The sequence below is a fragment of the Antedon mediterranea genome, chromosome 6 (genome assembly GCF_964355755.1).
Source record: "Antedon mediterranea chromosome 6, ecAntMedi1.1, whole genome shotgun sequence".
NCBI lineage: Eukaryota > Metazoa > Echinodermata > Crinoidea > Comatulida > Antedonidae > Antedon > Antedon mediterranea.
The window spans coordinates 28,118,740-28,144,273 of record NC_092675.1 but is presented as its reverse complement, the minus strand read 5'-3'; the positions used below and the strand labels follow the sequence as shown (position 1 = coordinate 28,144,273).

Below are 25,534 nucleotides of genomic sequence, written 5' to 3'. Positions count from 1 at the left end.
GTCTGAAAAAAGTGAGCATGTGTATAAATCCAACTTGATAGGTTTATAAACATTTCAAAATTTAATTATTATGGGATATATCATCTCTGTGCTTTCATCATTCTATGGTGTCATGCATCCAAGTTGTATCGATATACAAGAGTGTTAAAAAAAACATCAGCATATATAGCTCAGTGATTAAAAAAAAATCACCCAAAATATGGACTGTTCAGAATTTATTATGTGCTAATATTGTGCATGGACTTGTATACAGGTATGGTGTCGTACAACCAATTTGTATCAAATTACAAGAGGATCGACATTTGCTTATTTTTAAACAAAAACCTGAGCTATAGCTCAGGGAATTGTTAAAAAATCATAAAATAGTAATACAGTAATATTAATACATGAGGCCTGTAAAGTGGATGCATTGTATTCCAGTGGCTGTGTTCACCATAGGAAAATACTTTAAAATATTAAGTATTAAGAGAAATATCTCACAGTATGGTTGATGAATACGGCCACTGGGTTACAAGCTCAGAATTCAGTTATTTTGATGTTAACTTTGATATTAATAAATAAATATGATATGAGCTCATTTTGTACACCAATAATGTGATATTCTATACATTTTTCTATTTCATTTTAGCAGTGTACTTTAATATAATACATACCAAAGCCACTTTCTTTGTTGTTGTTTCATCTTCTTTATTCATCTGTCTTGGATTAAGCAAAATAAACATTAGTCAGGAACCTTTTTCTTTAGTACATCTTAGGGAAAAACCATTTAAGTTATTTTATTAAGAAGCTTTCAACTTTTTCTAAACTCCCCACTTTATTCATCGGAGTCAAGCATAAAAACCATTTAAATTAAGTATTTTATTAAGAAGCATTCAAGTTTTCTAAGCTCTGTCCCCACTGTAATCATCGTAGTCAAGCATAAAAACCATTTAAATTAAGTATTTTATTAAGAAGCATTCAAGTTTTCTAAGCTCTGTCCCCACAGTAATCATCGGAGTCAAGCATAAAAACCATTTAAATTAAGTATTTTATTAAGAAGCATTCAAGTTTTCTAAACTCTGTTCCCACTGAAATCATCGTCGTCAAGCATTATTTCAGAGTCATCACAATACATACAAAGCAAAGAGGATCATTTTAAATTGCATTTTTTATTTGATTAAACATCACTGGAAAGATAACTTACATAATATGAATTTTCAAACATGGAAGAGCTTTTATATTGAGCTCAACAAAGCTCTTGTAAGGTTATAATGTACAAAATATTACATTTTAGGATTATTTAACAACAATTACATACACATTTTATCTACACCCCTAACACCAACTCATCTTAAAATTGGTTGCATCGTTCAACACATCTTGATATCATCCATAACAAAATCAAGAAATATATATATAGATATTTATATATATGTTATATAAATAATATACCAGTTCAAGCACCACATCCTCCTGCTCAAATATTGGCAGTACATGTTTTTATACTTTTACTTTTTTTTTTATCACAATGCTTCTAAACAAAACTATCAATTAAATTAAGCACAACCTGTCATCGTATAGAAACAAATATTGTTTATTGCCATCTTGTACAATGGTACTAGAAAACAACACAATCATTTTGATTTCTTAAATCAGCAAGCAAAGCAGAATTAACGTAAATTAAACATACATAATTATAAACATATTCATTATTAATCACCAAAAACAGATTGGCAAGTCTGGCAAACACCACTTTCATATTATTAATTAAACATTTAAGAAACCAATTACAAATGTACTTATGACTGCTGATGGTATTAAAGGGGTATAGTTCACTAATAGTTAATTAACGGATTGAATTAGAGTAGAGTTGTATATTATATTGTGTTTTGTACTGCTAGAGAATATAGTACACTGTAAATGTAATCTGAAAACCTTTTAAAGGCCTTGTATATTTTAATTTGACTATAGTAATAATATTAGTTTTTTAGACTGTCTAAAAAACACTTTCATTTCCTTCCTCATATGATACTAAAACTCAAGACTAAACTGAGATCACACCTTCAAACAATATTATAACAAACTCCTAGAGGGCGGCAGTCAAACAAATTTTAAATCATTAAAACCCTTCCGCATGGAAGAGTGCTTTTTTATCAAGGTATACGGCATACTAAATAGCATTTTTTAAATAAACTTTTTTAAATATTGCATAATTTTGGAACAAAAAAACAAATATAATTTCAACACTTTTCTGCAAAGATACCTAATATTAACTGTTAAGAAATTGTTGATTTTCCCAATTAAAAATAAAATAACCAATGATTTGAAAAATAGTAAAAATCGCAACGGTAAGTGATTTTAATATAATTTCTTCCAAAACAAAAGACCATTGCATGATCGAAACAACACTTTTCAATTTGAGGTTATTTTAAAATTTATTAGGAGAACTATTAAATTGTCTGTTTTGCAGTGTTATTATTATATAGTGCGAATTAAGTTTACTAATGCATGTAGATTTCACAAGCAGCAGTGTACGATCAAAAGATGTCTAAAGATGTCTAGAAGCAAACAAAAAAGCCCATTGTTATGATGCGTTTGTCATCACTTGAGCTGCATTACGACGGACTCCGCATAAACCAGTCCGACAAGGCTCCATACCAACTGCAACGCCCGCTCCGCTACGTCCTGATGTCATATTCGTAACAATCGTCCATCTACTGGTTTCAGGATCGTAGCATTCAACTGAGCTCAAAAACTCTTGCCCATCGTAACCACCTATGAAAATAAATTAAAATCGTTGATAAGTGACCATGTATATGTTTACATAATTTTAAGGCAAGTAGGTTAATATCTAGTATACTTTTTTTTGCCATAGATACATAATATGAAAGTGAACGGTCCTCTCTAAAGTTTAGAAAGTTTGGTTTAGAAATCATACTGAAATGAGTAACATCTAATTAGCACTAACTTTCAATAAAAACTTTCTTTTTAAATGTTGTCATCCGTGAATGACTTTGCTAGATTCATTATCTGCACTTTGTAAGATTTTCACCACAAGAATTTACAGAATTTAAAAGAGCTAGGATTTATAGATTTAATGTATTTACTTCAAATACTTTATTTAAACAATACTGGAATAAGTCATACTTAAATCATTATGTTATCAAAACATTACTACAATAATAAAAACATACCTAAAGCATATAGCTTTCCGCCAACCACATCTACACTGAGGGCGCTACGCCTCGAGTTCATTGGTGCAATAAATTCCCATGTATCTTTTTTTACATCGTATCGTTCTACACTGTTCAATTGATTAACACCATCATATCCACCAACGGCAAAAATATAATCGCCAAGACTTGTCACTCCTGAAAGAAGAAAAATAAATAAAATTATTAATTCATTTTATTATATTTATTTACTTTTCTTAAAACAATTAATATATTTATTAAGGACTGAATAAACAATATTTATGTTGACCAAAAAAAATGAAAAATTTTAGATGGATTTGTGTTGTATGACTTAAAATGACAAATGAAATTTAGTCATATCTTATGGATATCGGTTTCCTTATTCTTATAAAGAACGTAAAATAACAATACTTTAATCAATTAACAGTTTATACTTCCTCTTTTTGTCAGTTAATCATCAAATATCCTGTTTAAAAATATTGTGGTTTTTATCGAGTGTTTATTTTCATGCTCTTTTAAAATTATAATTAATACTCTGAATTAATTTAACCGAGATTTCTTTAATTTGCTGTTAAAATGTTGTAATATTTTTGTTAACAATGTCCAGAGTTGTGTACTATTTAATAGCAAACTTGTGACAGAAGTTAAAGCCTCAGATAATAGTACAATATTATATTAGTAACATACACTCAATCATTGCCTATAGGAAGGCTCTTCAGAAAAGGAAATCATAAGAAATTCAATCAGTTTGCTTGCTCCCGTGTGTGTCAGCTAGCCTACGTTCTTCAATTGATAGCAATTCAAACATCTCAGAGAAATATTAAACAAATTCTAAAAACTCTGTCTGTGTTACATTTTAAAATTCAATATTTTGTTTGCCATAAGTATTGTAACTGTAATTTAACTTATAAAAATAAGGGTGTTTTAAAATGGTTTTTACTTTTTTATTTAAATTTGTCCTTTTTCAGAGCTTTATTCTAACTTTTCTCATTACTGCTAATGAGACATGAATTTGACAAGGTGTCAGAGAGCAATTGTTTAATAGATTTTTTAATTTAATTTTTTCCAGAACTTTTTGCTGTAAATATCTTTTACATCACTTGACGTTATAAAAGATCTAAATATTATTGACATACATCTGAAACTTGTTATAAACTGTCTAAAAGAGATTGTTTCTTTAACAAAAGACGTAATAATGTTTTTATCCACATCATTATTAACTCTATTATCTAACCAAAATTGTAAATTTCCGGTGCTTAGACATGCCAGGAACAATTTCTGCACAATCATGCAATTTGATTATACTGACATGCTGGTAAACGACTATTTACAAATCGCTTTAATGAATTAGTATTAGTGAGATTACACGAAATAGGCTTAGTTTGATTTGTCAAATATCAAATAAATATATATATAACAAGTCATTAATTTTTGGGACAATCACAACTGGGCCACTAAGGCAGAAAATGAATCACTTCTATAAAAAAAGTTTCCAAAAATAACAAACTGATTATAGATTAAAAATTGGGTCAAATTATTTCTGGCAATTTTTGTTTGAATGACCTAAAATTGATATTATTGTGAAAATTATAACAAATTGGCCGCCGTGGAATATCATAGACATGAATTTGGTTTGCTGGTTAGAATAAAGTTGTTCAAATTAGGTTTTTTACGGTGACTTGGTTTAAAGCAATCTTTGACACTTCGCAAATTAAACAGAGCAAGTTAGCTGGTGATACGATGTGTCAGCAATTTTTCAATAAAGTTGATAGTAAGCCAGTCGTAATCTTGTTCAAGAAACGAACATAATTAAGTAATTCCGTTTTAGAAAGACAACAAAATACTTGGGTCATAGTGATCTTTCCTCTTATGAAGGCTTTATCAACATATTTAAAATGCCTAAAGGGCATTTATATTATAAACCACAATTTTTAATTCTACATACTGCAAGAAAATTGACTTGAATTGAAGCCATCACTTAATATCTACACCTCCCAAATGTTTACTTTTAATAAATTACAAAGTAATTCAAATTTGTATTCTCTGATGCTTCAAAATTGCACTTCCTCCTTTCAGTTTTCATAAAATTTTACAAGTTTTAGAAATTCCCATTCAATGTCACCCTGCAGCATTTATATCCACAAACCAAAAACAGAAACACTTACCAGCACCACTTCTCTTCGTGTTCATTGGTGAAACAGTGATCCACTCATCATTTTCTGGATGGTAACACTCTACGCTAGACAGTCTTTCTTGGCCGTCATATCCTCCTACGGCGTACAAGAGACGATTTACAATTGCACAGACAACTCCAAGTCGCTTTGTCCTCATAGATGCTATGTTTTCCCACCTATTCAGGTCAGGATCATACCTATAGTGAACAAATACATATGTTTATCTAAAAACTAAACTAACAGTATTTAAGTATAAACATAGAATTATTATTTATAATTTATAAGTGAATAGTTTTTGGTAAATTTACCTTTCAACAGAGTTATGTTGATGACAGCCTTGCGAACCACCAACAGCGTACAATTGCCCGTCGAGTACGGCTACACCAACACGATTCCTTGGTACTGACATTGGGGCTCTACTATGCCATTGATTTGTTAATGGATTATAAACATCTAAACGATTTGAGTCCGTGTTTGCTTCTGACGTATTATTTCGACCACCGACGGCATAAAAAAATCCATGTATCGTTGCAGCACTAAGACCACTACGCGGTTCTGGAAGATATGCTAACCTGTACCAACGATCATCCTCTGGACAATAACACTCCATATTTGTTAACGATTGTCGCAAATACCCGCCAGCCGTATATATTACGCAAGCTGCAATTGGGTTTCTCTTCGGTCTTGGTGGTGCTTTATGTAAAGTTAACTCTTTAAAGTATTTTGAAAGAATGTCTTTGCATTTTGGTTCAGAATGGAGAATGTCACATTTTTCTAATTGTTCTCTGAGAAAGTCTGGTGTGAGGTGTTCACAACGAATTCCACCTCCTAATAGTTTGTCAAAACATGCTTTACGTTTTCCTTCATCGTGCCTCACCCAACGAATGCATGCGTTATATACTTCAGATTCGCACCATACATTCAGTTTGTCGTATTTGATTAACGTTACAATCTCCCGTGAGTTAAGATTAAGAAATTCATCGCTTTCACTGACTTTAGTAAAATTCCTGCAGACAAACTCCTGAGCTGTTTTTTGCAAGTCCATGAGACCATGTTGTTGTGCATATAGTGAAATACCAATTGCGTTACTTGGATCGAGTTCTTGTTCTAGAAACATGCTACATGCATCGATAATGTCCTTCAGATGGAACATAATAGCTTTTGGAAGCAACTCCAAAACATTGCATTCCGTTATCGTGATTTCAGAGGTGTACATAAAGTCAACAATCTGTGAAAAACAACACGGGTGGATATCTTTTAACTCAATGTTTTTTTTCTCGCATTCATCAAATCCACCAGTAAACATCGCTTTGAAGTAGAGGCTTGATGCTGCAAGAACACATTTATGTGCATGGAATTTTACAGTCTCCACCACTAATGTCACATCGCATAATGTTTTAGACTGTCGAAGTTCATTCAATTGCTTGAATGCACTGTTTGGATGTCTGTTGCTTTTAAATATTACAGAGCCGTTGCAAGCCTTTCGAAATGTGATATCTTCGGTTTGCGATTTCTCCTCTTGATCCCCGGTCGGGGTGCAAGGTATGACGTCCTTTTTAGAACGTATCGGGGTTGGGTTTGCCATCTTGTCTGGACCGCAATGACAAGCTTCAGCCGCATCACCAAGCGACGAGTTTCCAACGAAACAGTTACACACAGTTGCTGGCATCAAAATGCTTTTGTGGATCCACAGATGACAGACTTATGACAAATGCTGGCTAAATTACGGGAAGACGCTGCCTGTATAACAAAAACCACAAACAATAAATAAATGTGATATGACAATTCATTTGATATAAATACAATTTTAAAAGCAAAAACATTTCTAAAATCATAGTATAAGTTTACATAAAACTTTCGCTCTTTACAGTACATAGTTTCTATTTCACATTTAAAACATGTGATATAGTTATTACATTTGAAGTATGTGAAACGAGCCTACTTCATTGTAGTAGGAAGTTAGCAACAAACTGCTGATTGTCTATCATCAAGTTTTCTTCAACACAATAACTAAAGCTGATGATAGCATATAATGCTGAGTAATAAAACTAAAGCACAGATGTATACAGTATTTAACCGCATGCTTATCAGGCATTCGCAAGAAAATTTATTCATATTATGATTCTGCATGAAGGCAAATAAAATTCCTCTGTTATTAAATAATTCAGTCACAGTCTTTCAAAGAAATATTGAATAAAAATGAATGAATACATGTGTTTACACAGATGATATGGTTTACCATATTCCATACACAACAAGATAGATAAAAACATAACATTTTATAAATAATACATTTATATTTGATAGTAAATTAAATTTTGTACAATTTAAACAAACACACAAAAAAAGCACAAATGAATGAATGAGGTTTAAAATTATCTGGAAAATAAAATATAAATGCTGTGGAAAAAAAATGTAATTAAAATCTTATTAATTGAAATAATAATTATCAATAAATAAATAGTTGAATACTGAGAGTGATTGTACATACGTACCACACAAGATAAAATCCTGATTAACAAGCAAACATGTTAACATCCACAAAGTTTACTAAAAGTTACTACGATCTGTTCAGCACACTGTCAGATACAACAATGAGTGTTGTTGCGAACACGCGTTATAATTCAAGCGTTCAGACAATTAGCAAAAAGTGACAATTCCTGACCTGTAATCTAATCCGCCCATTTTCCTCCTTGACCCCTCCGGTTGAATGACCCTCAAAACGCAGGCTCAGTAAGCCAGCTACCCAACCTGGGCCAATCTCAACTACACACTACAACATATACAATGCTAAATCATCATCGAATCACTACCCTAAAAATAGTACACATCAATACAGCTTAGTAAAATGACTGGCACAATTTTGTTTGCACCTTGGCTGGGAACGTACTGTTTTGATTGGACGACGCGCTAAGGATCTCTGCAGCGTCATCGACAAGCTGATCAACTGTCGTAGTGATCATAAAGTGACGGTGCAGACTGTGAAAATAAGAGGAAAGAGGAAGATCGTAATGATTAGACTGCTCATATAAGGAAATTCATTCGTTAACGTCCACAATCTGAGTAAGCAGAGAAAAAAAGATTTTTTTTTTCTAAGTGCATGTTGTGTCGGCGGTCATTTTATATTAATATCCGATACTCCTTAAATGTACTTTATGCTTTCCAGTGGTTTTTGGTTTTTAGACAATGTTCAAACGACGACAGTTACAAAAACTGTACTGTATACTTTTATACAATTAATTGAAATTGACAAAATTCACAAATTTATTTCGCATCTGTTTATTTTGTAAATGTTATTTTCTTCCAAATGATTGCATCTATAGGGTAATCCTACATTTGCGTACTGTACAATAAATTTATTATAAAATTGTAACTATAATTACAATTAAAAATGTTAACACTACAATTATGATAAAATCATAGAAAATTGATTGAAATAAAAACATGTTGCATTCATTTTGAATTAACATACAAGCAATGTTCCCTTCACCTGTAACATTACAATAAATGCTTTAAATTTGTTGTATTGTAATACTAGACAAGCTAATAACTAAACACCCATGGAAAGAAATTTTAAAGTGGCTGGTATCAAATTATGGATATCAAGAATATGGATATTCTAACGTCATCAATCAATATTTTTTAATCTAGTTTTCATTTTAAAAAGTCGATAATTTATCATCAATATTTGTTGGATCTCAAATGATTTAGTGTATATCTTATAATATAAACACTGGGCGTACGTGAAAAGTAGATGCTGATGCGTCTTCAATCCTCATTATAAAGACATGCTGTGTCAAAGATAGCGAGTGAAATTTCCGTTGCAGCCAGCAACTTGTTAACCCCTTGAGATAGCTACGTATATTGTCTAGACGATATCGTCTTGTAATATACTTAGGCAAGGACAGTGAAATAGGGACAACTGCTTAAACCATACAACTATAGTTTCACCTACTTAATCCAGCCAAGAGCGTCATTCCGGTCTACCCTAGGTATGCATGTCATTTACAACCAACAACATTATTTCATGAAGCGTACACACAGTACGTGCTATACACATGAAAAAAAGGGAATTTTACACAAGGTAAAATACCAACCAGCGTTTGTTTCTGTTCTAGTTTAAAGTACTGCTATATTTTCCACCAAAAATAGTTGACACGGATGTACAGAAAGTTTTAAAAAAAGCATTTTAAGTTTGTACCGTCACTTTATACGAAGTTCAAATCCTGTGCTTACTTCATTACATAAGGCCTATAAATATTACATTACTACAAAAGTAGATCTAATTATTTCCTCATAAACTACACAATATTAGGGAGTAGGTTATTAAACTGAGCTCTAGTTCCTCCCATTGTATACGAAATCAATTATGCTCTAGCCGATAGCGAGTTGATATGGTTAAGACAGGCGCTGTAAATAACAGACACAAAACAGGTTGTAATGCTCTCCATTGTTATGGTTGTAGTATTTGAACAATTTGCTTGAGATAAGGACTGAAGCCATTGGTCTAGTAAACAACACACCTGTCCATGTGCACTTTATAAAATACAACACACTTTTTGGGATGTGTAGGGCCCGACGGTCACTGTCTTAGGGTATGTTCAGACTCACGGAGTTACGGTGGAGTTATCTACGCAAGGCGTACGGTAATCCGTGGCGTTAAAAGTCAAGGTGTTCAGACACAACGATTAGCATTCCAAACGTCTTGCGTTTAAAGCGGAAGTTCCGTCATACCGAAACGGCCGATGGGATACATACACAACAACAACACAACAGAGAGCTGAGAGTGACACGCGCGAAAGTTTACAACACTAGCTAGGCCTAGCAATATAATACAATGTTACCTTCAAATGTAATGGTTCTTTTGCCGATTTTTTTGCAAATCCTTACAGAAGATAGTAATTTCGAACATAATTATTACACGGACAATGACTTTGCCATTATTTGTATGATTTTAATTAATTTTGTGAAATCATGTCGCCGACGCCAACTTCGTCAGGAAGAATTTTGCAGTTTAGATGCAATTTCTTTAAAAACAGCCATCTTGTTGCCGGCGCTAGCTTTCCAGTTCCTAATTTCTATCTTGTCTATAAATTCAGGGCTGCCCCATAATGAAATCAAATCAGCCACTTCTGTACTTTTCCATGTAACACGTTTCATTTTAATTCGAATGTTGCTGTTGATCTAGGCTAGCTCGATGAATAGCTATATTGTTTTGCTATTAAAAAAAACCTCGCGAATAGACTGCTGCTAATTGCGGTCGTGTCTTTTCATTGGCTGACGTTGACCGGAGGTTGAAATCACTGATGCATCAATGGATTAGCCTTATGAAATCTACCCTCTCCCGCTGGAGTTATTAACGCCACTGGCGCGGAGTAACAGCTCCCTAACGCTAATCCGCGGCATGGTTCAGACACAAAAATATGTACGCCGCGTACATAACTCCACCGTAACTCCGTGAGTCTGAACATACCCTAAGATAGAAAAGAGCACATGTTCGTTTCGTTTATTTATTTGACCAGCATAGAATCAATACAATATATTTTTTTTTTTAAACAACAAAGATGAAAAAATGCTAGGCAGGGGCAGCTTAAGCAAAATACATCGCTGTACCTCAAATGAGTCAGCTACTCCTCAAATAAATTGTTCAAAATTTCATAAAAATTTGTGAATAAAATTACGGATGAATAGAAATGACATTAAGGGGAGCAGTTGTTGTCCACATAGTGTACCTACTATAGATATGTGTGGAACTGGAATATAAATTTAGTTAGAACTATAAAAAAAGAGTAGTAATATAGTAATAGTAGTAAGTTCAAAAATTATATTTCTGGTCTAATACAATAAAAGTCTTGAACTATCATAGTTACTGCAGTACAAAAGGTCTAATACAAAAGTCACAGTGCTGAGATAAAGTGTTGCAGTACAAAACGTGCTACCACATTGTATTATTAAACAAAACAGAAATAATGTTATTTTGATTGACTAATTGATTGGTAAAATGCCAATTAGAGACTCGCAGGCGCCAGGTCAAAATATTGATAATTCAACCAGCGAGTTGTTTTACATAAAGACATATATATTTTCTACTAACCATATTTTCTAACACCATAAAACAAGGGGTATTTACCTCACAACCACCTTCATCAAAATCACAATACCGTAGTAGTAGTATTATTATTATTTTGAATACGCTAATCATAGCGTGACAAAAATGAATTTTCTTTCAGGCTGTGCATAACGTCACTGTTCATAACACATGAGTAAATTTACTATACAACCACTAACAACAACATAGCAACGTTCTGTAGTATATGAACTCACTAAATATGGCCTTCTTTGAGAACGTCAATGTTTATCAGGATGACGTACACATGTTTTGTGTTCAGCATTGATTGCGTTTCCAAATGTTCATATTCAGTTATGATCTTGGAACTTGTAATTAGTCTTTGCTACTAGCTACCATGCAATTGGTGATGCTTGCAATGTTTACATTTCATGGTGCTTACTGGAATTTAGAGTATGTTTCCAGAGATAATGAATGATAATATATTTTTATGTTAATAGTAATTTGATGAAAGCATTAATATTCCAATCAGTGATACAATACTTTTAAAAAGACCAATGGTATACAATGGTATTACGATTTTGTGTTTAAACAACAATCTTGAAATTTCAAAGAAATGATACAAATTAACTGAAATCAGAAATTCCTAATAGAAATAGAAACAACTTTACTGAATAATTAAATGTACTGTACATTGATAATAATACTGTACTTATTTTTAAAATACTGTATGGAAATTGATCATTTTGGTTAGAGTATATACTTACTGTATTTTTATGTATGTTGTGAATTGATAATTAACTAATACTGTATTACTAAATACAGAGAGCATGCTGTTATTTATATTGATTATATCGACTGAAACTGTATGTGAATTGATAATTCCTGATAGAATTGATAATTCCTGATAGAATTGATAATTCCTGATAGAATTGATAATTCATGATAGAATTGATAATTCATGATAGAATCGTTATTCATGATAGAATCGACTTACTATCAATCATGTTGTAAATTAATTATTTCTAATAGATTATCAACATAATGTATAATTGTACATGGGTATGTCATAAATTGACCATTTCTGATAGAGGATCGACTTTATATCAATACTGCCATTTCTGATAGATTAACAACTTAATGATGTCATAAATTGACTATTTCTGATAGAGAATCAACTTTATATTAATACTGTAATTATTAATCATCATTATACTGTAATAATCATCATTAAATACTATCTTTTTAATTATTTCTAATCAAGTATCCTGTTTCTTTTTAACAAGTCCTGCTTGACAATCTTGTAGGTCATCAGAACAAACTGCAATAGTATACCTGCTTAATGTGTAGTACTATTGATTGGTAAACATAGGAAAGTTTGTCAACCTTGTAAATATGCTTAGTCACTTCTGTCATCTACCAACACACTGTCGATTCCAGCTTACGCAACACCAGATGATCGGTAACAATCAAAAGGAACGAAAGATACCTTTGTTTACATTGACCTAGTACAGAATGATTACAGGGCTAACTACATTGACCAATTCAGTGCTTCAATATTTCCTAATTTAGAAACAATTGACTGTTATTCCATTGATCATGGGTGCGCATTCCAACACACTGCATTGGTTATTTGGGTATTAAAATTATAGCTCTATTGTCCTGTTTTGTGAGACAGTGCCAAGTTTTCATTACAATTTTGATATACTGTAGTGCTTTTATTTTTAGAATGAAACCATCATCAAAAGCGCTGTACATTGAAATTATGTCCCATTAATTAGTTTTCATTAAAGGCACTGTACAGAATTATTCCTCTATCAAGCAGTTAAATCTTCCAATACTATTCACTATTTAACACTAGGTTATGGGAAATACTTAACCCTTATACTTTAAAAATTCTTAAATATGTATTGACTTAAACACTTACGGTAATTATTTAATTGTTAAGGGAAATATCTCACTTATGTGTGATGGTAAATATGGCCAATGCGGTCATATCACCAATCACAGACATATTCCTCTTAAATAAGTATTTCACCTAAGTCTAACAACTAAAGATTTCACTCTAGATAGATTCTCTCACAACTATCTGAAAATTGGAAAGTCTAACAACCAGCCTCAAAATGAGCCAACATTTTTTTTTTTCCATTTAAAAACACATTCAGGATACCAGAATGTCTAGAAAAACAGCCCAATGGTGGCTGTATACGAATAATACCACTTCCATATTGGAGCATAAATAGACTTATATCATTATTACAGTATATTATTCATTTATCAGATAGACAATTTTTCTTGTCAGTGATTTTTATAGTGACGTGGTTGACAATGATTTGTGTATTTCTATATGGTCAGTTGGTTTTAATAATATCTGTTTTATAAAAAAAATCTATAATTCTGCAGACTCATCTTCATAAATTGTGTAATTAGCATTTACCTAATGCTATTAATTATCATATTTACCTTTATTTCAGTTCAGAAATCATTCAATTTACTATATTAGTGTTATTCAAATATTGTAACACCGACAAAGTGACTTGTTTAATTTAATCAGTAAAGTACAAAAACAACAATTTGTTTAAATATCCCTTAGCTATATTTTGTATATTTTTCTATATCTGAATGAAATAGTCTATTAGAATATTTTGTATTCGTTAAATCTCATTTTGGACACAATTAATTCATTGGTTATAATATATATTTTATCCTTCATGTGGAAAGGAGATGGATTACATCACAATTTAAACATCAAATATAAAATATTTAAAATTATAACATTTTAAAGTTTAAGATATTAAAAAACATAATTCATAAAATTTGTTTGTTTTATAAAAACAGTGGCCATGAGGCATCACTTTCAATTCATTATTATACAATTACATATCTATATTTAGTATATTTATATTAAATTATAACATTTTTGTCGATTTGACAAAAGGAAGCAAATGATTAAGGAGTGTTGATGGATATCAACTTTGTACATACATTTGAGTAGATTGAATGAAGGCGTGACAAAATGTTTTGTTTCTGCTGTGAGGAGGACATAATAGAAATCTAATTTACTGGTATCTAAACTTTTTGAAAAGTGAATAATCGTTAAAAACATATCAATTTTGTGTTGGAAAGAGATCTTTTATAGAACTTTTATACTAATGCAACTCCTCAGCTGCAATGCAAACGAATGGTTATTTGTAAAGCTCTGTCTACACTATCAAACTAGTTTGACAAATAAAGTGTGATGTGCCAAAATATGGTAGTGATATGCCCACATATGGTAGTGATATGACATCATCATGTCCATGGGCACATCACATTTTTTGTCACATACAGTTTGATAGTGTAGACAAGGCTTAAAAAAGGTTTGGTGTATTCAATATTCAATAACTTTTACCACTGACAACAAACATACCAGTTATTTAGTGAAGCAAAATGCTAAAATAAAACTAGTTATTTGGTATTTAATAATTTTCTAAAAATAGACAGAAACTACTAATTTGTTACATTGATTATCTGGTAGCAGGTCAGAAGTCAATGTGAGTAGTGTACATGTACATATAATAGTAAACTTACCTATGATAATGAATACAGTGTCTTCTTTGTGTCCTAGTTACGGGTCAAGATTTTAATTATTGTGGGTCATTTAATTATTTTGCTGTATCATTGAGGCTAAAGCTATTATGTAATATATTAATACAATTGGTGTCTTATTGACAAAGAACCCTAATAAAATTATTACTAAAAATTTGTTTGAACATTTAAATTAGACAGTGACATAAATTTCAACCAATGAGCAAAAAATAGTAGACACACAATAATAAATATTAATATTCAGTTATATCAACTTTGAAATATAAATAAGTTGACATCTAATACAATATAATGACCTACTATTCAAACATTTCACATGTACAGTGTGACATATTTTTCTCAGCTTCATTTACCTTAAAAATTAGGCAATTATTTCCTTCCTCTGTAATACAATCCAAAAACAGAAAAAGGTCTGCACCAGTCCAAAATAAAATCTGTCTTCTTTAAAGTCCTTTTTTAAAGAACTTTTACTGTTTAGTAACACCAAAGATATATCCTGCACTGTCATAGACCTAGTCAGACTTGCTCATTATATCTGTCAAAATAATGGAATAGTCCAAAAGCAAAATGACTAAACAGTTTCTACTAAACCAATATACAGTGTGTTGCACTATATAATATTATTTGTGGTAGTTAATACCAGTGACATCACAAAGGAGTTATTTTAACCCTCCTTGTGGCTTATCACATGGTATTGTTACAAATAAATTTAAGTCACATTTATGCTTCCAATGTAGCTAAAACCAAAATCTGTACAAAAGGTAAATAAAAAACGATAATAGTAAACAACCTGGTATGGTAATAACAGTACCTGCCAAGTTTAATGATCATGATTTTTGCCGAGTCATTATAATCTCTAAATTTCCTACAAACTATTTTTATCGTTTATAAACATTATTTAAAAGTAGGATGCAATAAAAGCATTTGTAAAAAACGATCGTTTCTCTTCATCGTGACTTTCAAGTACTGTATCTTAATGAATTAATATTAAAATTTATGACCTTCTAATGCTTCTTGATGCATGTTTTCTTTGTTGTCTGAGTTACTTGCCTCAATATTATTACATTGATTAATCTTTCACCACAAACCGTATTAAGAACTTGGGTCATTATACGTACTTCACACATTCTAATGTCAAAACACATGTTTATTTCCACCCAAGATCTATTAAATTTCCTGCACAATGATAAGTAAAAATTTCAGGACACTGCTAATGTTTTTATACATGAAAATGTTTTTTTTACATATAAGGAAATATTTTACCAAATCTTACTCCAATTGATAGTACATGATTGTAATCAGGGTCATGTAATGATTAATCCAGAAATAAAGCATTAATGGTGACATCAACCTGATGGAAATCTAAAATTTTGATACTGTACATTGGTAAAATGTTATTTTGTTTGTTTTTAAAAAATATATTTTAGGCAAATTGTCGAATTTATTCACTATCCTTCTTAAAGGTGGCAGTCCTGTTCACAAGACAAACATACACACGATGCTATACATAAATAAAGTTACAAGTTATTGGATGGAGTTGTAATTTGTCATTTGTAAAAATCCTGACATGTTACAGAACTTGAACCCAGGACCCTTGGATTGGTGTGTCCATGATGTGTCCATGTTTCATAATTTCAGCCAGCAGTCATTTTGGAAAACTGTTATGAACACCTATATTCATAATTTACTCACCATTGTCTTTATTAAGTACAAGGGTTAGGACAGCTTTAGCCCAACACCGTTGCCTAAATAGGAATGTTTTGTTGGGTCAATATACACTGTGATAATGTACCTACTCCTTTTGTAAACAAGCCTAAATGTGAATGCACTTTAAGCGTACAGTTTTTATTCTATCTGAAATTTGTCATAACTCTGCATGAAGGAGAGGAGGTATGATAGAATATAGGTTTTCTTTATCAATATCATGCCTTTACTTTCATGACTGGTCCATAGCTAACAGATTCAACACATGACCTTTTTAGGTCATAGGGATGATTCCCCTTACTGGAAACTTTCAAATCTTGTGGAAGTCTTTCGGGAGGCGCCAATGTCTGCATGGTTTCTGAGAATTGTTCACATGACGCAAACCACACCCCTAAATCTAAATAGTTGAATGTCATTGAACTCTAGAAGGGGTTACGCCGAAAAATACCTTTCTATCGTCTTTTAAGCCTGTTTTCCACTACGCAGTGATTTATCAAGTGAGATATTCAAATCTTTTAAGGCAGTATCAGTATAAATTATAATTTAACAGGGAGTCATTGTAATTTCAGTTGGTAAATTACATGCACCTGTGTGTAGCTCTTTTAAATTAACCTTTCTAAAAACTATGATATGATAGTACACTTATTTTTTGGAACAATACTGTATACTGTACTGTAAAAGAGGGTGTTGATGTGTGTGGGTGACAATGCTTTTATATAATTGATTAAAAGTGATAAGTAAAAGATGGTCAAACCACATGCTGCATTGATATCAAATTTGTTTAGTGAAGCAGAATATATAATTGTAGTCTGACGGAATTTATGCCAAGTTGGAAAACCCAGAAAGTGATGCAATAAATTGTTTATGTTTACCACTAAATACATAAATTAGGATTTAAAAATAAACTAAAGAGGTACACACCTAATTGGTATCAGTGGTTTAGGCTGCTTTTGTGCTTTCCTGGCAGCTTGTGACTATGATTTTATATTTTCTCATTGCTTGTGTTTGTTAATTTGTATTATATTTTGGAAATGTATCTTTTGCCTGAATAAATAATAATAATAAAGTAGTATTGTCATAAATTTTGATCATTAAATTTATGTTGTGTTTATGTTCCTTTGAAATGAGCTGAGCAATTTCATATTTGCTTGATATAGTATTGTATTTTACAAGCTTAAACAAATATAAAATTAGTAAACAATGACGTACAATGGCAAGGTAAAGATTAAAACGTCGAGGTTTGCTGGCGACACACCGATGACGTCTGTTGATAAAAACTACAAGTAGATTTACTGATTAACAATGTTTTTATATTTGAGTAGGCTTAGATCTATTGATGTATATCTAATACCTCAATGATTTATCATTATCCAATTTTCCTAATATTGGTTTACGTGTCAAATCACACACATTGAAGGCAGTATACTTTACACATTTTTACCACCATTATAAAAATTATTAATTATACATTTTAGAGGAAGTATTTTCTCTTCAGTCCAATAGGCTGAATGGTGTATAGTAGAATGGTACAGACCATACAGATGTACAGTAATACCATTAACATTAATAAATTGTACTTTGTAGAGGGAAGCATTTTGAAAAAATAAATAACAAAATCTAAATGGTTTTCTTTGAAACCAGTGCAGTTTGTGCTGTAGTTTTATAAAACCTTACCAGCAAATTAATTTTTACTCAAAATGTACTTAAAACATCCTAATGTACTGTACCTATGTAAATCGTGTATTCTATGACTTAATTGTACTTTAAAAAAACAATCCCACTTTTATGAAACGCAACGAAGTAGGCGCAACGCCAGGGAGTAGACCTATCACAAGCAACAGTTTAGAAAATCCATTGCATCATGATTGGTCAAATTAATTACAGCGTGCTTATGTCTTTGGGTTGCGTCCAAGTAAGAACCAAGCCTAAAGCTCTGTCAACATTATGAAACTATATTTTGACAAAAAAATGTGATGTGCCCAAATATGGTAGTAATATGACATCATCATGTCCATATATATTTTTGTTGCATAAAGTTTGATAGTGTAGACAGAGCTTAATACATTTGATATTTAATACAAATTATTTGTGTTAGCTTTCTTTTATACTATCACACTTCTGTTACACTTAATAACAATAGGATAATTGTACAAAATTATCATGCATTAATAATAACTGAAAAGTCAATTGTTAATGAACAATCATCAATCCTTGAATTTTCTGGGTAATAATCATTGAATTAAAAGTCAAGCACCATCAATGACTAGAACCAACAACTTCCTAATAATTATAATATATAAGACATTGACCTAACAATAGTGCAAGTTTCTTTATTTAGTGCCATGTAATTCCATGGCTTTTTATGTTTCTTAAAAGCTTCTTTTCTGATCTTGAAATTGACTTCATAAATTGGATGGTCTATTGTTCCATGGCTTTTCATGTTTCTTAAAAGCTTCTTTTCTGATCTTGAAATTGACTTCATAAATTGGATGGTCTATTGTTCGTTAAAACTTTTTTTTATTTTCTTTATCAACTGACAGAATTTAGCATTTGAAAAATCTCATTTGTGTATATAAATATATTCAACATAAACCGACAAAAGAAACGTTTCATAATTTATATGAATGGAAACAATTTTTGTTGTGGATATACATTAGATTACCTATTCAGAAGACACTTCTACCAAGGGGACACTTTCCTGTGAAACTAACATGGGGAAATATATGTTTTAATGCTATAAAGTCAAATCGTATTCAGGGAACAACCCTATAATTGGGACACTTTAATGTAGTCCCAAAGAAAATAGAACCTATTGTATAAGGTCCTACAGTACTGTACAGTATACAAGTAATGAATTTATATGAGTGAAATGGTACATAAACTTCATTAAGTGAAAGTATAACAAATTTTCATCTTGTATTTGTACCATTTCATGAATATAAAACACTATAACAATAGACAGTACTGTACTATTGGGCAGTTACAGTATGTACACTAAATTGTGTCCGCCAAAAATAAAAGCCTCAAAAGGTATTCTTGTCTGTATTTACCTTGTAAAATAAGCTTATTATGTATTCATGCCTCAAACAAACTGATAAATAACCGGTATTTCCTTGTATATTTTACATTTGAATTTATATGGAAAATAAAATAAAAAAACCATTAAAGATAGGCCGAACAGGATAAGCCTAAACAGCTAAGCTCTGTCCACACTATCAAATATTATGTGACAACAAACATGTGATGTGCCCATATATGAACATGATGATGTCATATCACTACCATTTGGGCACATCTTACTTTATTTGTCAAACTACAGTAGTGTAGTCAGAGTTTTAGAAACTTACAGTATTTCAATTGGAATCAAATATTTTAAATAATCTATTACAAACATTGCATTGAAATGTTCATAAACTGAATTTAATATGGTTTTATGTAATTAGTGAGGTTATATTTTAACTAATGTGTCGAATTCAACAACAAACATGTTTAGAATCATCTGCAGATGGTATGACAGGGGTGTGGTTTGTAGTTTTTAAGAAGCCAAAAGGAGCCTTTCGTATATACAATATTAGTGTTGTATGCTGGTACCTTAAAATTTCATAATATACTTGAATGGTTTACACTAATCCCACTTAAGTTCAGATCTCCAGTGATATAGCTGTACACTGTGTACAATATGATCCATTAACATCAATAGTACTAGTAGGTCTGAACAGCCTCTAGCATACAAGTAGTAAAGTATAATAACCAATTAACAGGTCTGAATAGCTCCCTAGCATAGCATAAAATTATTAATATAAAATTATTGATTTAATAGTTGGCAAAGCTAACCTTCGTTCATTACACATCCAAATGACCTATTTTTATGTCCTACTAAATATTTTAATTTAAGAAATGATGGTAGTGCTATACAGTATCATACACCTGGTAAACAAATGGCAGGATACAAACATTGTATCCTATCCAAAAAAATGATTAATAAATAAAATTAAACTTTGAATGATGTATAATTATTAAATTTTATTTACTTACTTGCTAAAAAAAAAAATACATGACATAACCAGGGTTTGATAATCAATATGGACCAGTTGACACAGAACAAGATTTATCTGGGCCACACATCCTGAATTTAATGTACAACACTTGTCAGCAGCATGAGGGGTAAACCAACCTCGCAACCACATGATGATACAGGTACTAGACAATAACCACCCAGCGATATCAACGAATCAAACACACCTCGCGGCGTATGTTTTCGTTCTTCCGACTCTCAAAGGACGAGTCAATACGAATCCTGTACATAAAAAAAGTCAGCTGTTAAACGAAGCGTTGCTAATTAGCGGCCTTATTCAAGCAAGTCATCAACACCCTATCAGGAAATTTGTTATTACTGTATGATCGGGTCAAACCATTTTGTAGTCAGTGATCCAATACACTATTTGTCATATTTTCTTTGTTAGCCTTAAAGCATATAAGATCAAATCTATCAGTCATAGAGGAATATAGGGTAATTATTGTATCATGACATTAGCCTAGAAAAAGTGCTTACTTGCAGAAAATTGCATTAAGTAAAAAAGAGAGGGTATCAGAACCTTTCCTAAAGACATTTGTTGTTGGTCCACAATTGTTGAATGACAGTTTTTGGACAGCATTGCAGTTTAAATCATTCTATTAAGTTGTACTGTATCAACCATTTTTTTAGATTATCATAATATAGGTACCGTTCAGGATATATCCCTTCTATTGTTCATTTTAAATCTTTAAATATCCCATGAGTTTAATAAGCTACTTTTTAAACTTTACTAATTCTTTTATTCTTGCCACATTGATTACAGGTAGCACATATAAATTTGTGGTTATAAATATGAATAAATATGTTTAAGGTTACTGTATACTATTATCATTCATTTATATTCATAACACAGTATTGAGCAGTCTTTATAATTAGAGCTATTTAAATAGACAACTAACTAACTAAGTTTCAAAGCTTTGAACCCCTTCCCCTTTTCCAGTTGTTTTAAAACTGTACACACAAAGGCAGCAGAATTGATACACACCAAGGATAGCCCACTAATGTACGTCTGTAGACCAGTAGGATCCTTCTGCTGGTGAATCGGGCAGTACACCGGGAGACAATCAAAGACTGTACTGCATTCTTTAAGGTGCACATGAGCCACGTAGCACATGGGACCAACGGCTCAACGTCTCATCTGAAAGAGGGTATGCTACTGTATATCTGTATGTAATACTTGTCCATCAATAAAGTAAATAAGCTTACTAAAATAGCCTAGCTCATGACAATTTTCTGCTTTTATGGGTTACCACATTATGACATCCTACCACATGATATGCAAACAGAAAAAAGTGAGGGTACTCCCTACTGTACTATATAGTAGATAGAATAACAAAGCATTTGTTACTTTAGTACTATAGGGAAATGTTGAAGAAAAAATGAATTTATTGAACAAGGAGGTTTAAGTACTCTAGCTTGATGATTATGTTAATACCAGTGTCAATCTACAGATTTGAATGCTACTGTACAATAAAATGGCCAACTCTTCCATTTTATGGAACTTTAGATGTTAATTTAAAATTCATTAAACTGTGTGTACAAAAAAAAAGTTGAACTGAAAATAATTGGTTCCAAATCCTTTCTAAAAAGTTAGAAGAATCTGGAACTGAACATACTAATTTCTTTGCTCTCCTTCAGTAAATGACTATAAAGTAAACAACAGTACAGTACTGTTAAGTATAGAATTAATACCAAGGACAAGTTTTAAGTACAATTAAAGAAAGACAAGTAACCACAATGGTGAGGAAAATAAACACAAATAAGCACTTTAAATTGTTGATGTGGTCATTTTTCAGGAAAGACATTTTCCTAAGGATTCATAAAAAATAATGTGGGCGAGAAAGATAGTGTGAAAGTGGATAGAAAGAAAGGAGTGGGCATGCAATAGAGTTAAAATTCGGTCATGGTTAAATTATACAATATTGAATACATTAGTCAGGGACAATTAGTAATTTGAAGGCAGAAGGATCTGAAAATACTGTATTAATTTTCCTGAAATATAAGATATGATAAATCTTTACACAACAAGGCGAACATGAAATTGGTTTTCCTTGATGCTTAAAAACACATACAATATATAAAACATTAAACAATATCAATACAATACATTAAAACTATAAAGTAAACAAGTTATATTTACTGAAGGAATAAAAAAAAACAACTATCTTTGAAATGTTGAGTCGGAAACATGAATTAGAGTTGTGGACAAATGATTTCCTAAATCGAGTGGTATTGCACATTAAAGGACAAATTCTACCTGAATATTAACAGCATATTTATCATTCACTGTATGACTCTTGAAGAGAGTTATAATACCTTTCAGATATTTTCCTGTCAAATCTGAGTCTGACACTTTCCTATTAAATTAATGATTGAAAATACTTTATGTCTAACTTTCTATTCAGGGGAATCTCCTGATATTACTGTAGGGGACCCTTTGTTGGGTCCTGAAGGGTTTGTATAAGATCTGGGATTGGGATGAACTCAAGTAATTTTATCTAGAGTATTCGCAGCATATACACAAAGAGAGAACTTCTATTAGACTTTAGTGAATTTGAAAGGGTTGCGTTTTTAAAAGTGGAAATTGCTCATACAGCACAGGACCAACAACTTTTCATCTCATTGGAACATGCTTATAAAAATGAAAGTGATTCAAAACTAGTGCCCAATACCAAACATGAAGAGCTTTCAAGGTCTAAGTTCACCACTAACGTACTTAAATGACTGCGCTTATTTCTAGAATTTGTTCATGTACATTTCGTAAGACTTCATGGTCTAAACTAAATCCAGATTAGTCTGGATATAAGCTGTGAATGCTTTATTTATCTATGATAAGAAATCCTAACATACTGTATTTAAACAGTCGATAGTTCAAACTAATATGCTACAAACTTTACTGAACTGGTAAACATAAAAAGCAATTAAGGTCTGTAGTTAAACAGATGTGTCATAAATTGATATTAGGAGAATAACTTATTTCAGCATGATTGTACAGGTATCAACGATACAGTATGTAGTGTTTAATAATCAAAGTCTATTTTGTTTGTGAACTCACAATCACAGGTACTGTACTGGACAGCAAACAACTGATAATCCTTTGCAAATGGGAGTACTGTGGAGAGAACCTGGGTGTTTGAGAAAAGATGGTAACCAAATTACAAAGAAAGACAAAGAGCTGAATGCAGTAGTTTACAGTAGTACCGTTTAGGCTTGGGTAATTTGCTTAACACTGCAAACAACCCCCTCCAAAAAAACATAACAAGCCCTATCGAACATAAAAGTTACTGACTCGTGTACGGTAGTGTACGTAGAGTTCCATGAACCTATAAACCATGTGCAGTTTAGTCGTCGTCGGGAATGCATACAGTACATGTATACCACACTTTTAGTTTCTGTACTCAAGTGCTACAGGATGATACTTAAAACATCATCATAAGTATAGTACCAGTTCATAGTACGCTGCTCCATCAATACAGTCTCTTTCAAGTGCGTACTGCCATATGTCTGATTTCAATATTAAATGACTTTTTAAAGACAACATTACAAAACATTTCTACTTCTGCACATGACTTTCAGCAGACCGTAATACTAGTACTGTATACTGCAATTTAAAAGAGTCGTTCAAAATGGTTCCTTGAATATTAAAGCAATAATAGGGAGTTTTGATTTGCAAGGACAGATGACCTAACTAGGTCAGGTCAATCAATGTGTCCACACCATCAAAACTGTGTTGAGGTAGGAGTGAAGAAACACACTAGAGTACTGTATGTACTTGAATAAAATTCCAAATTAACATTGACTTTACTGTACTGTACAGTAGTTTCAACCATCTACTTCAACCTCAAAGTTTATTTATCATTTTTTAGTTAATATTATACCTTTGAATATTTAATATGATTAATGTACAGTACATTATGTTTTATCGAGGGCCCTTAACCATCCGGGTATTCACTGAAACTGGATAGGCCACCTTCAACAACAGCATCCAATCACAGCATGTAATTCTGACTTCATAGGTTAATAATCTGTGATCCAAAAAAAGTTATGCATGTCGCAGTTGCAATGCAATGTACATCTGGATATAGATTAATGAATATGTAGGATAGTATTATAGGCCTACAGTATGTTTTTGAAATATTTTCAGGTCAATCCAGGCTATAATTGTTTTTCTTTATATTTATAATAATGTAGACATTTAATGGAGAATGTTGTACTCTGTATTCTTTTTTCCGGAAATAAACAATGAAAAAAAAAAAATCTAACTTATCAGATTTTAATTTGTACGGTTGGCGTCTATTAGTTTGTTGTATGTTCTGTAGAAACGACGGACCTACTGTACTACTACTACTATTACTACTACTGCTACTGTACTTTCAAGTGAAAATGGTGGTTTTCCATGTGCTTTTTAGACTCCGATTTCTTTGAAACAGAAGCAACTTACATGTTATGCATTATATACCTATACTTAGATTTTGTTATTTATTATTTTGGTATAAATTCAATACAGGTATAAATAATAGGGATGGTAACAATTGTTACTATGCAACATTATTCATCTTATTATCATAAAGTAAACTGTGTGCCATATTGACAAGTTCAGTATTGTATGCTAAATCACTTTCCTTATGCTCAACAAATATATGTAAATGACATGCACTATTGGAAATGAAAATACAATGGGATTGTTAAACATGTGAATGATTTCCCTGAGAAATAACAAATAAAATAACGTATTTATTCGAATAAACACCCC

At 31.6% G+C, this 25,534-nt stretch overlaps 1 protein-coding gene across 4 annotated transcripts in view; it reads right to left on the bottom strand.

Moving 5' to 3' along the window:
* Nucleotides 1–1,129: 1,129 nt before the first annotated feature.
* The window catches only part of LOC140052679 (kelch-like ECH-associated protein 1), a 43,060-nt gene continuing 18,655 nt past the window's right edge, over nt 1,130–25,534 (bottom strand). For 2 of the 4 annotated variants that reach the window (XM_072098360.1, XM_072098358.1), the window contains exons 2-5: nt 5,656–7,087; nt 5,339–5,544; nt 3,174–3,350; nt 1,130–2,754 (exon numbers count right to left, since the gene is read on the bottom strand). In XM_072098360.1, the coding sequence (XP_071954461.1) occupies nt 2,564–2,754; nt 3,174–3,350; nt 5,339–5,544; nt 5,656–7,016 (1,935 nt within the window). In that variant the 5' untranslated portion in view covers nt 7,017–7,087 and the 3' untranslated portion in view covers nt 1,130–2,563. Of the gene's footprint in view, nt 2,755–3,173; nt 3,351–5,338; nt 5,545–5,655; nt 7,088–7,842; nt 8,696–15,355; nt 15,645–25,534 lie in introns of those variants that run through there. The other 2 variants (XM_072098359.1, XM_072098361.1) reach the window with 2 other exon arrangements.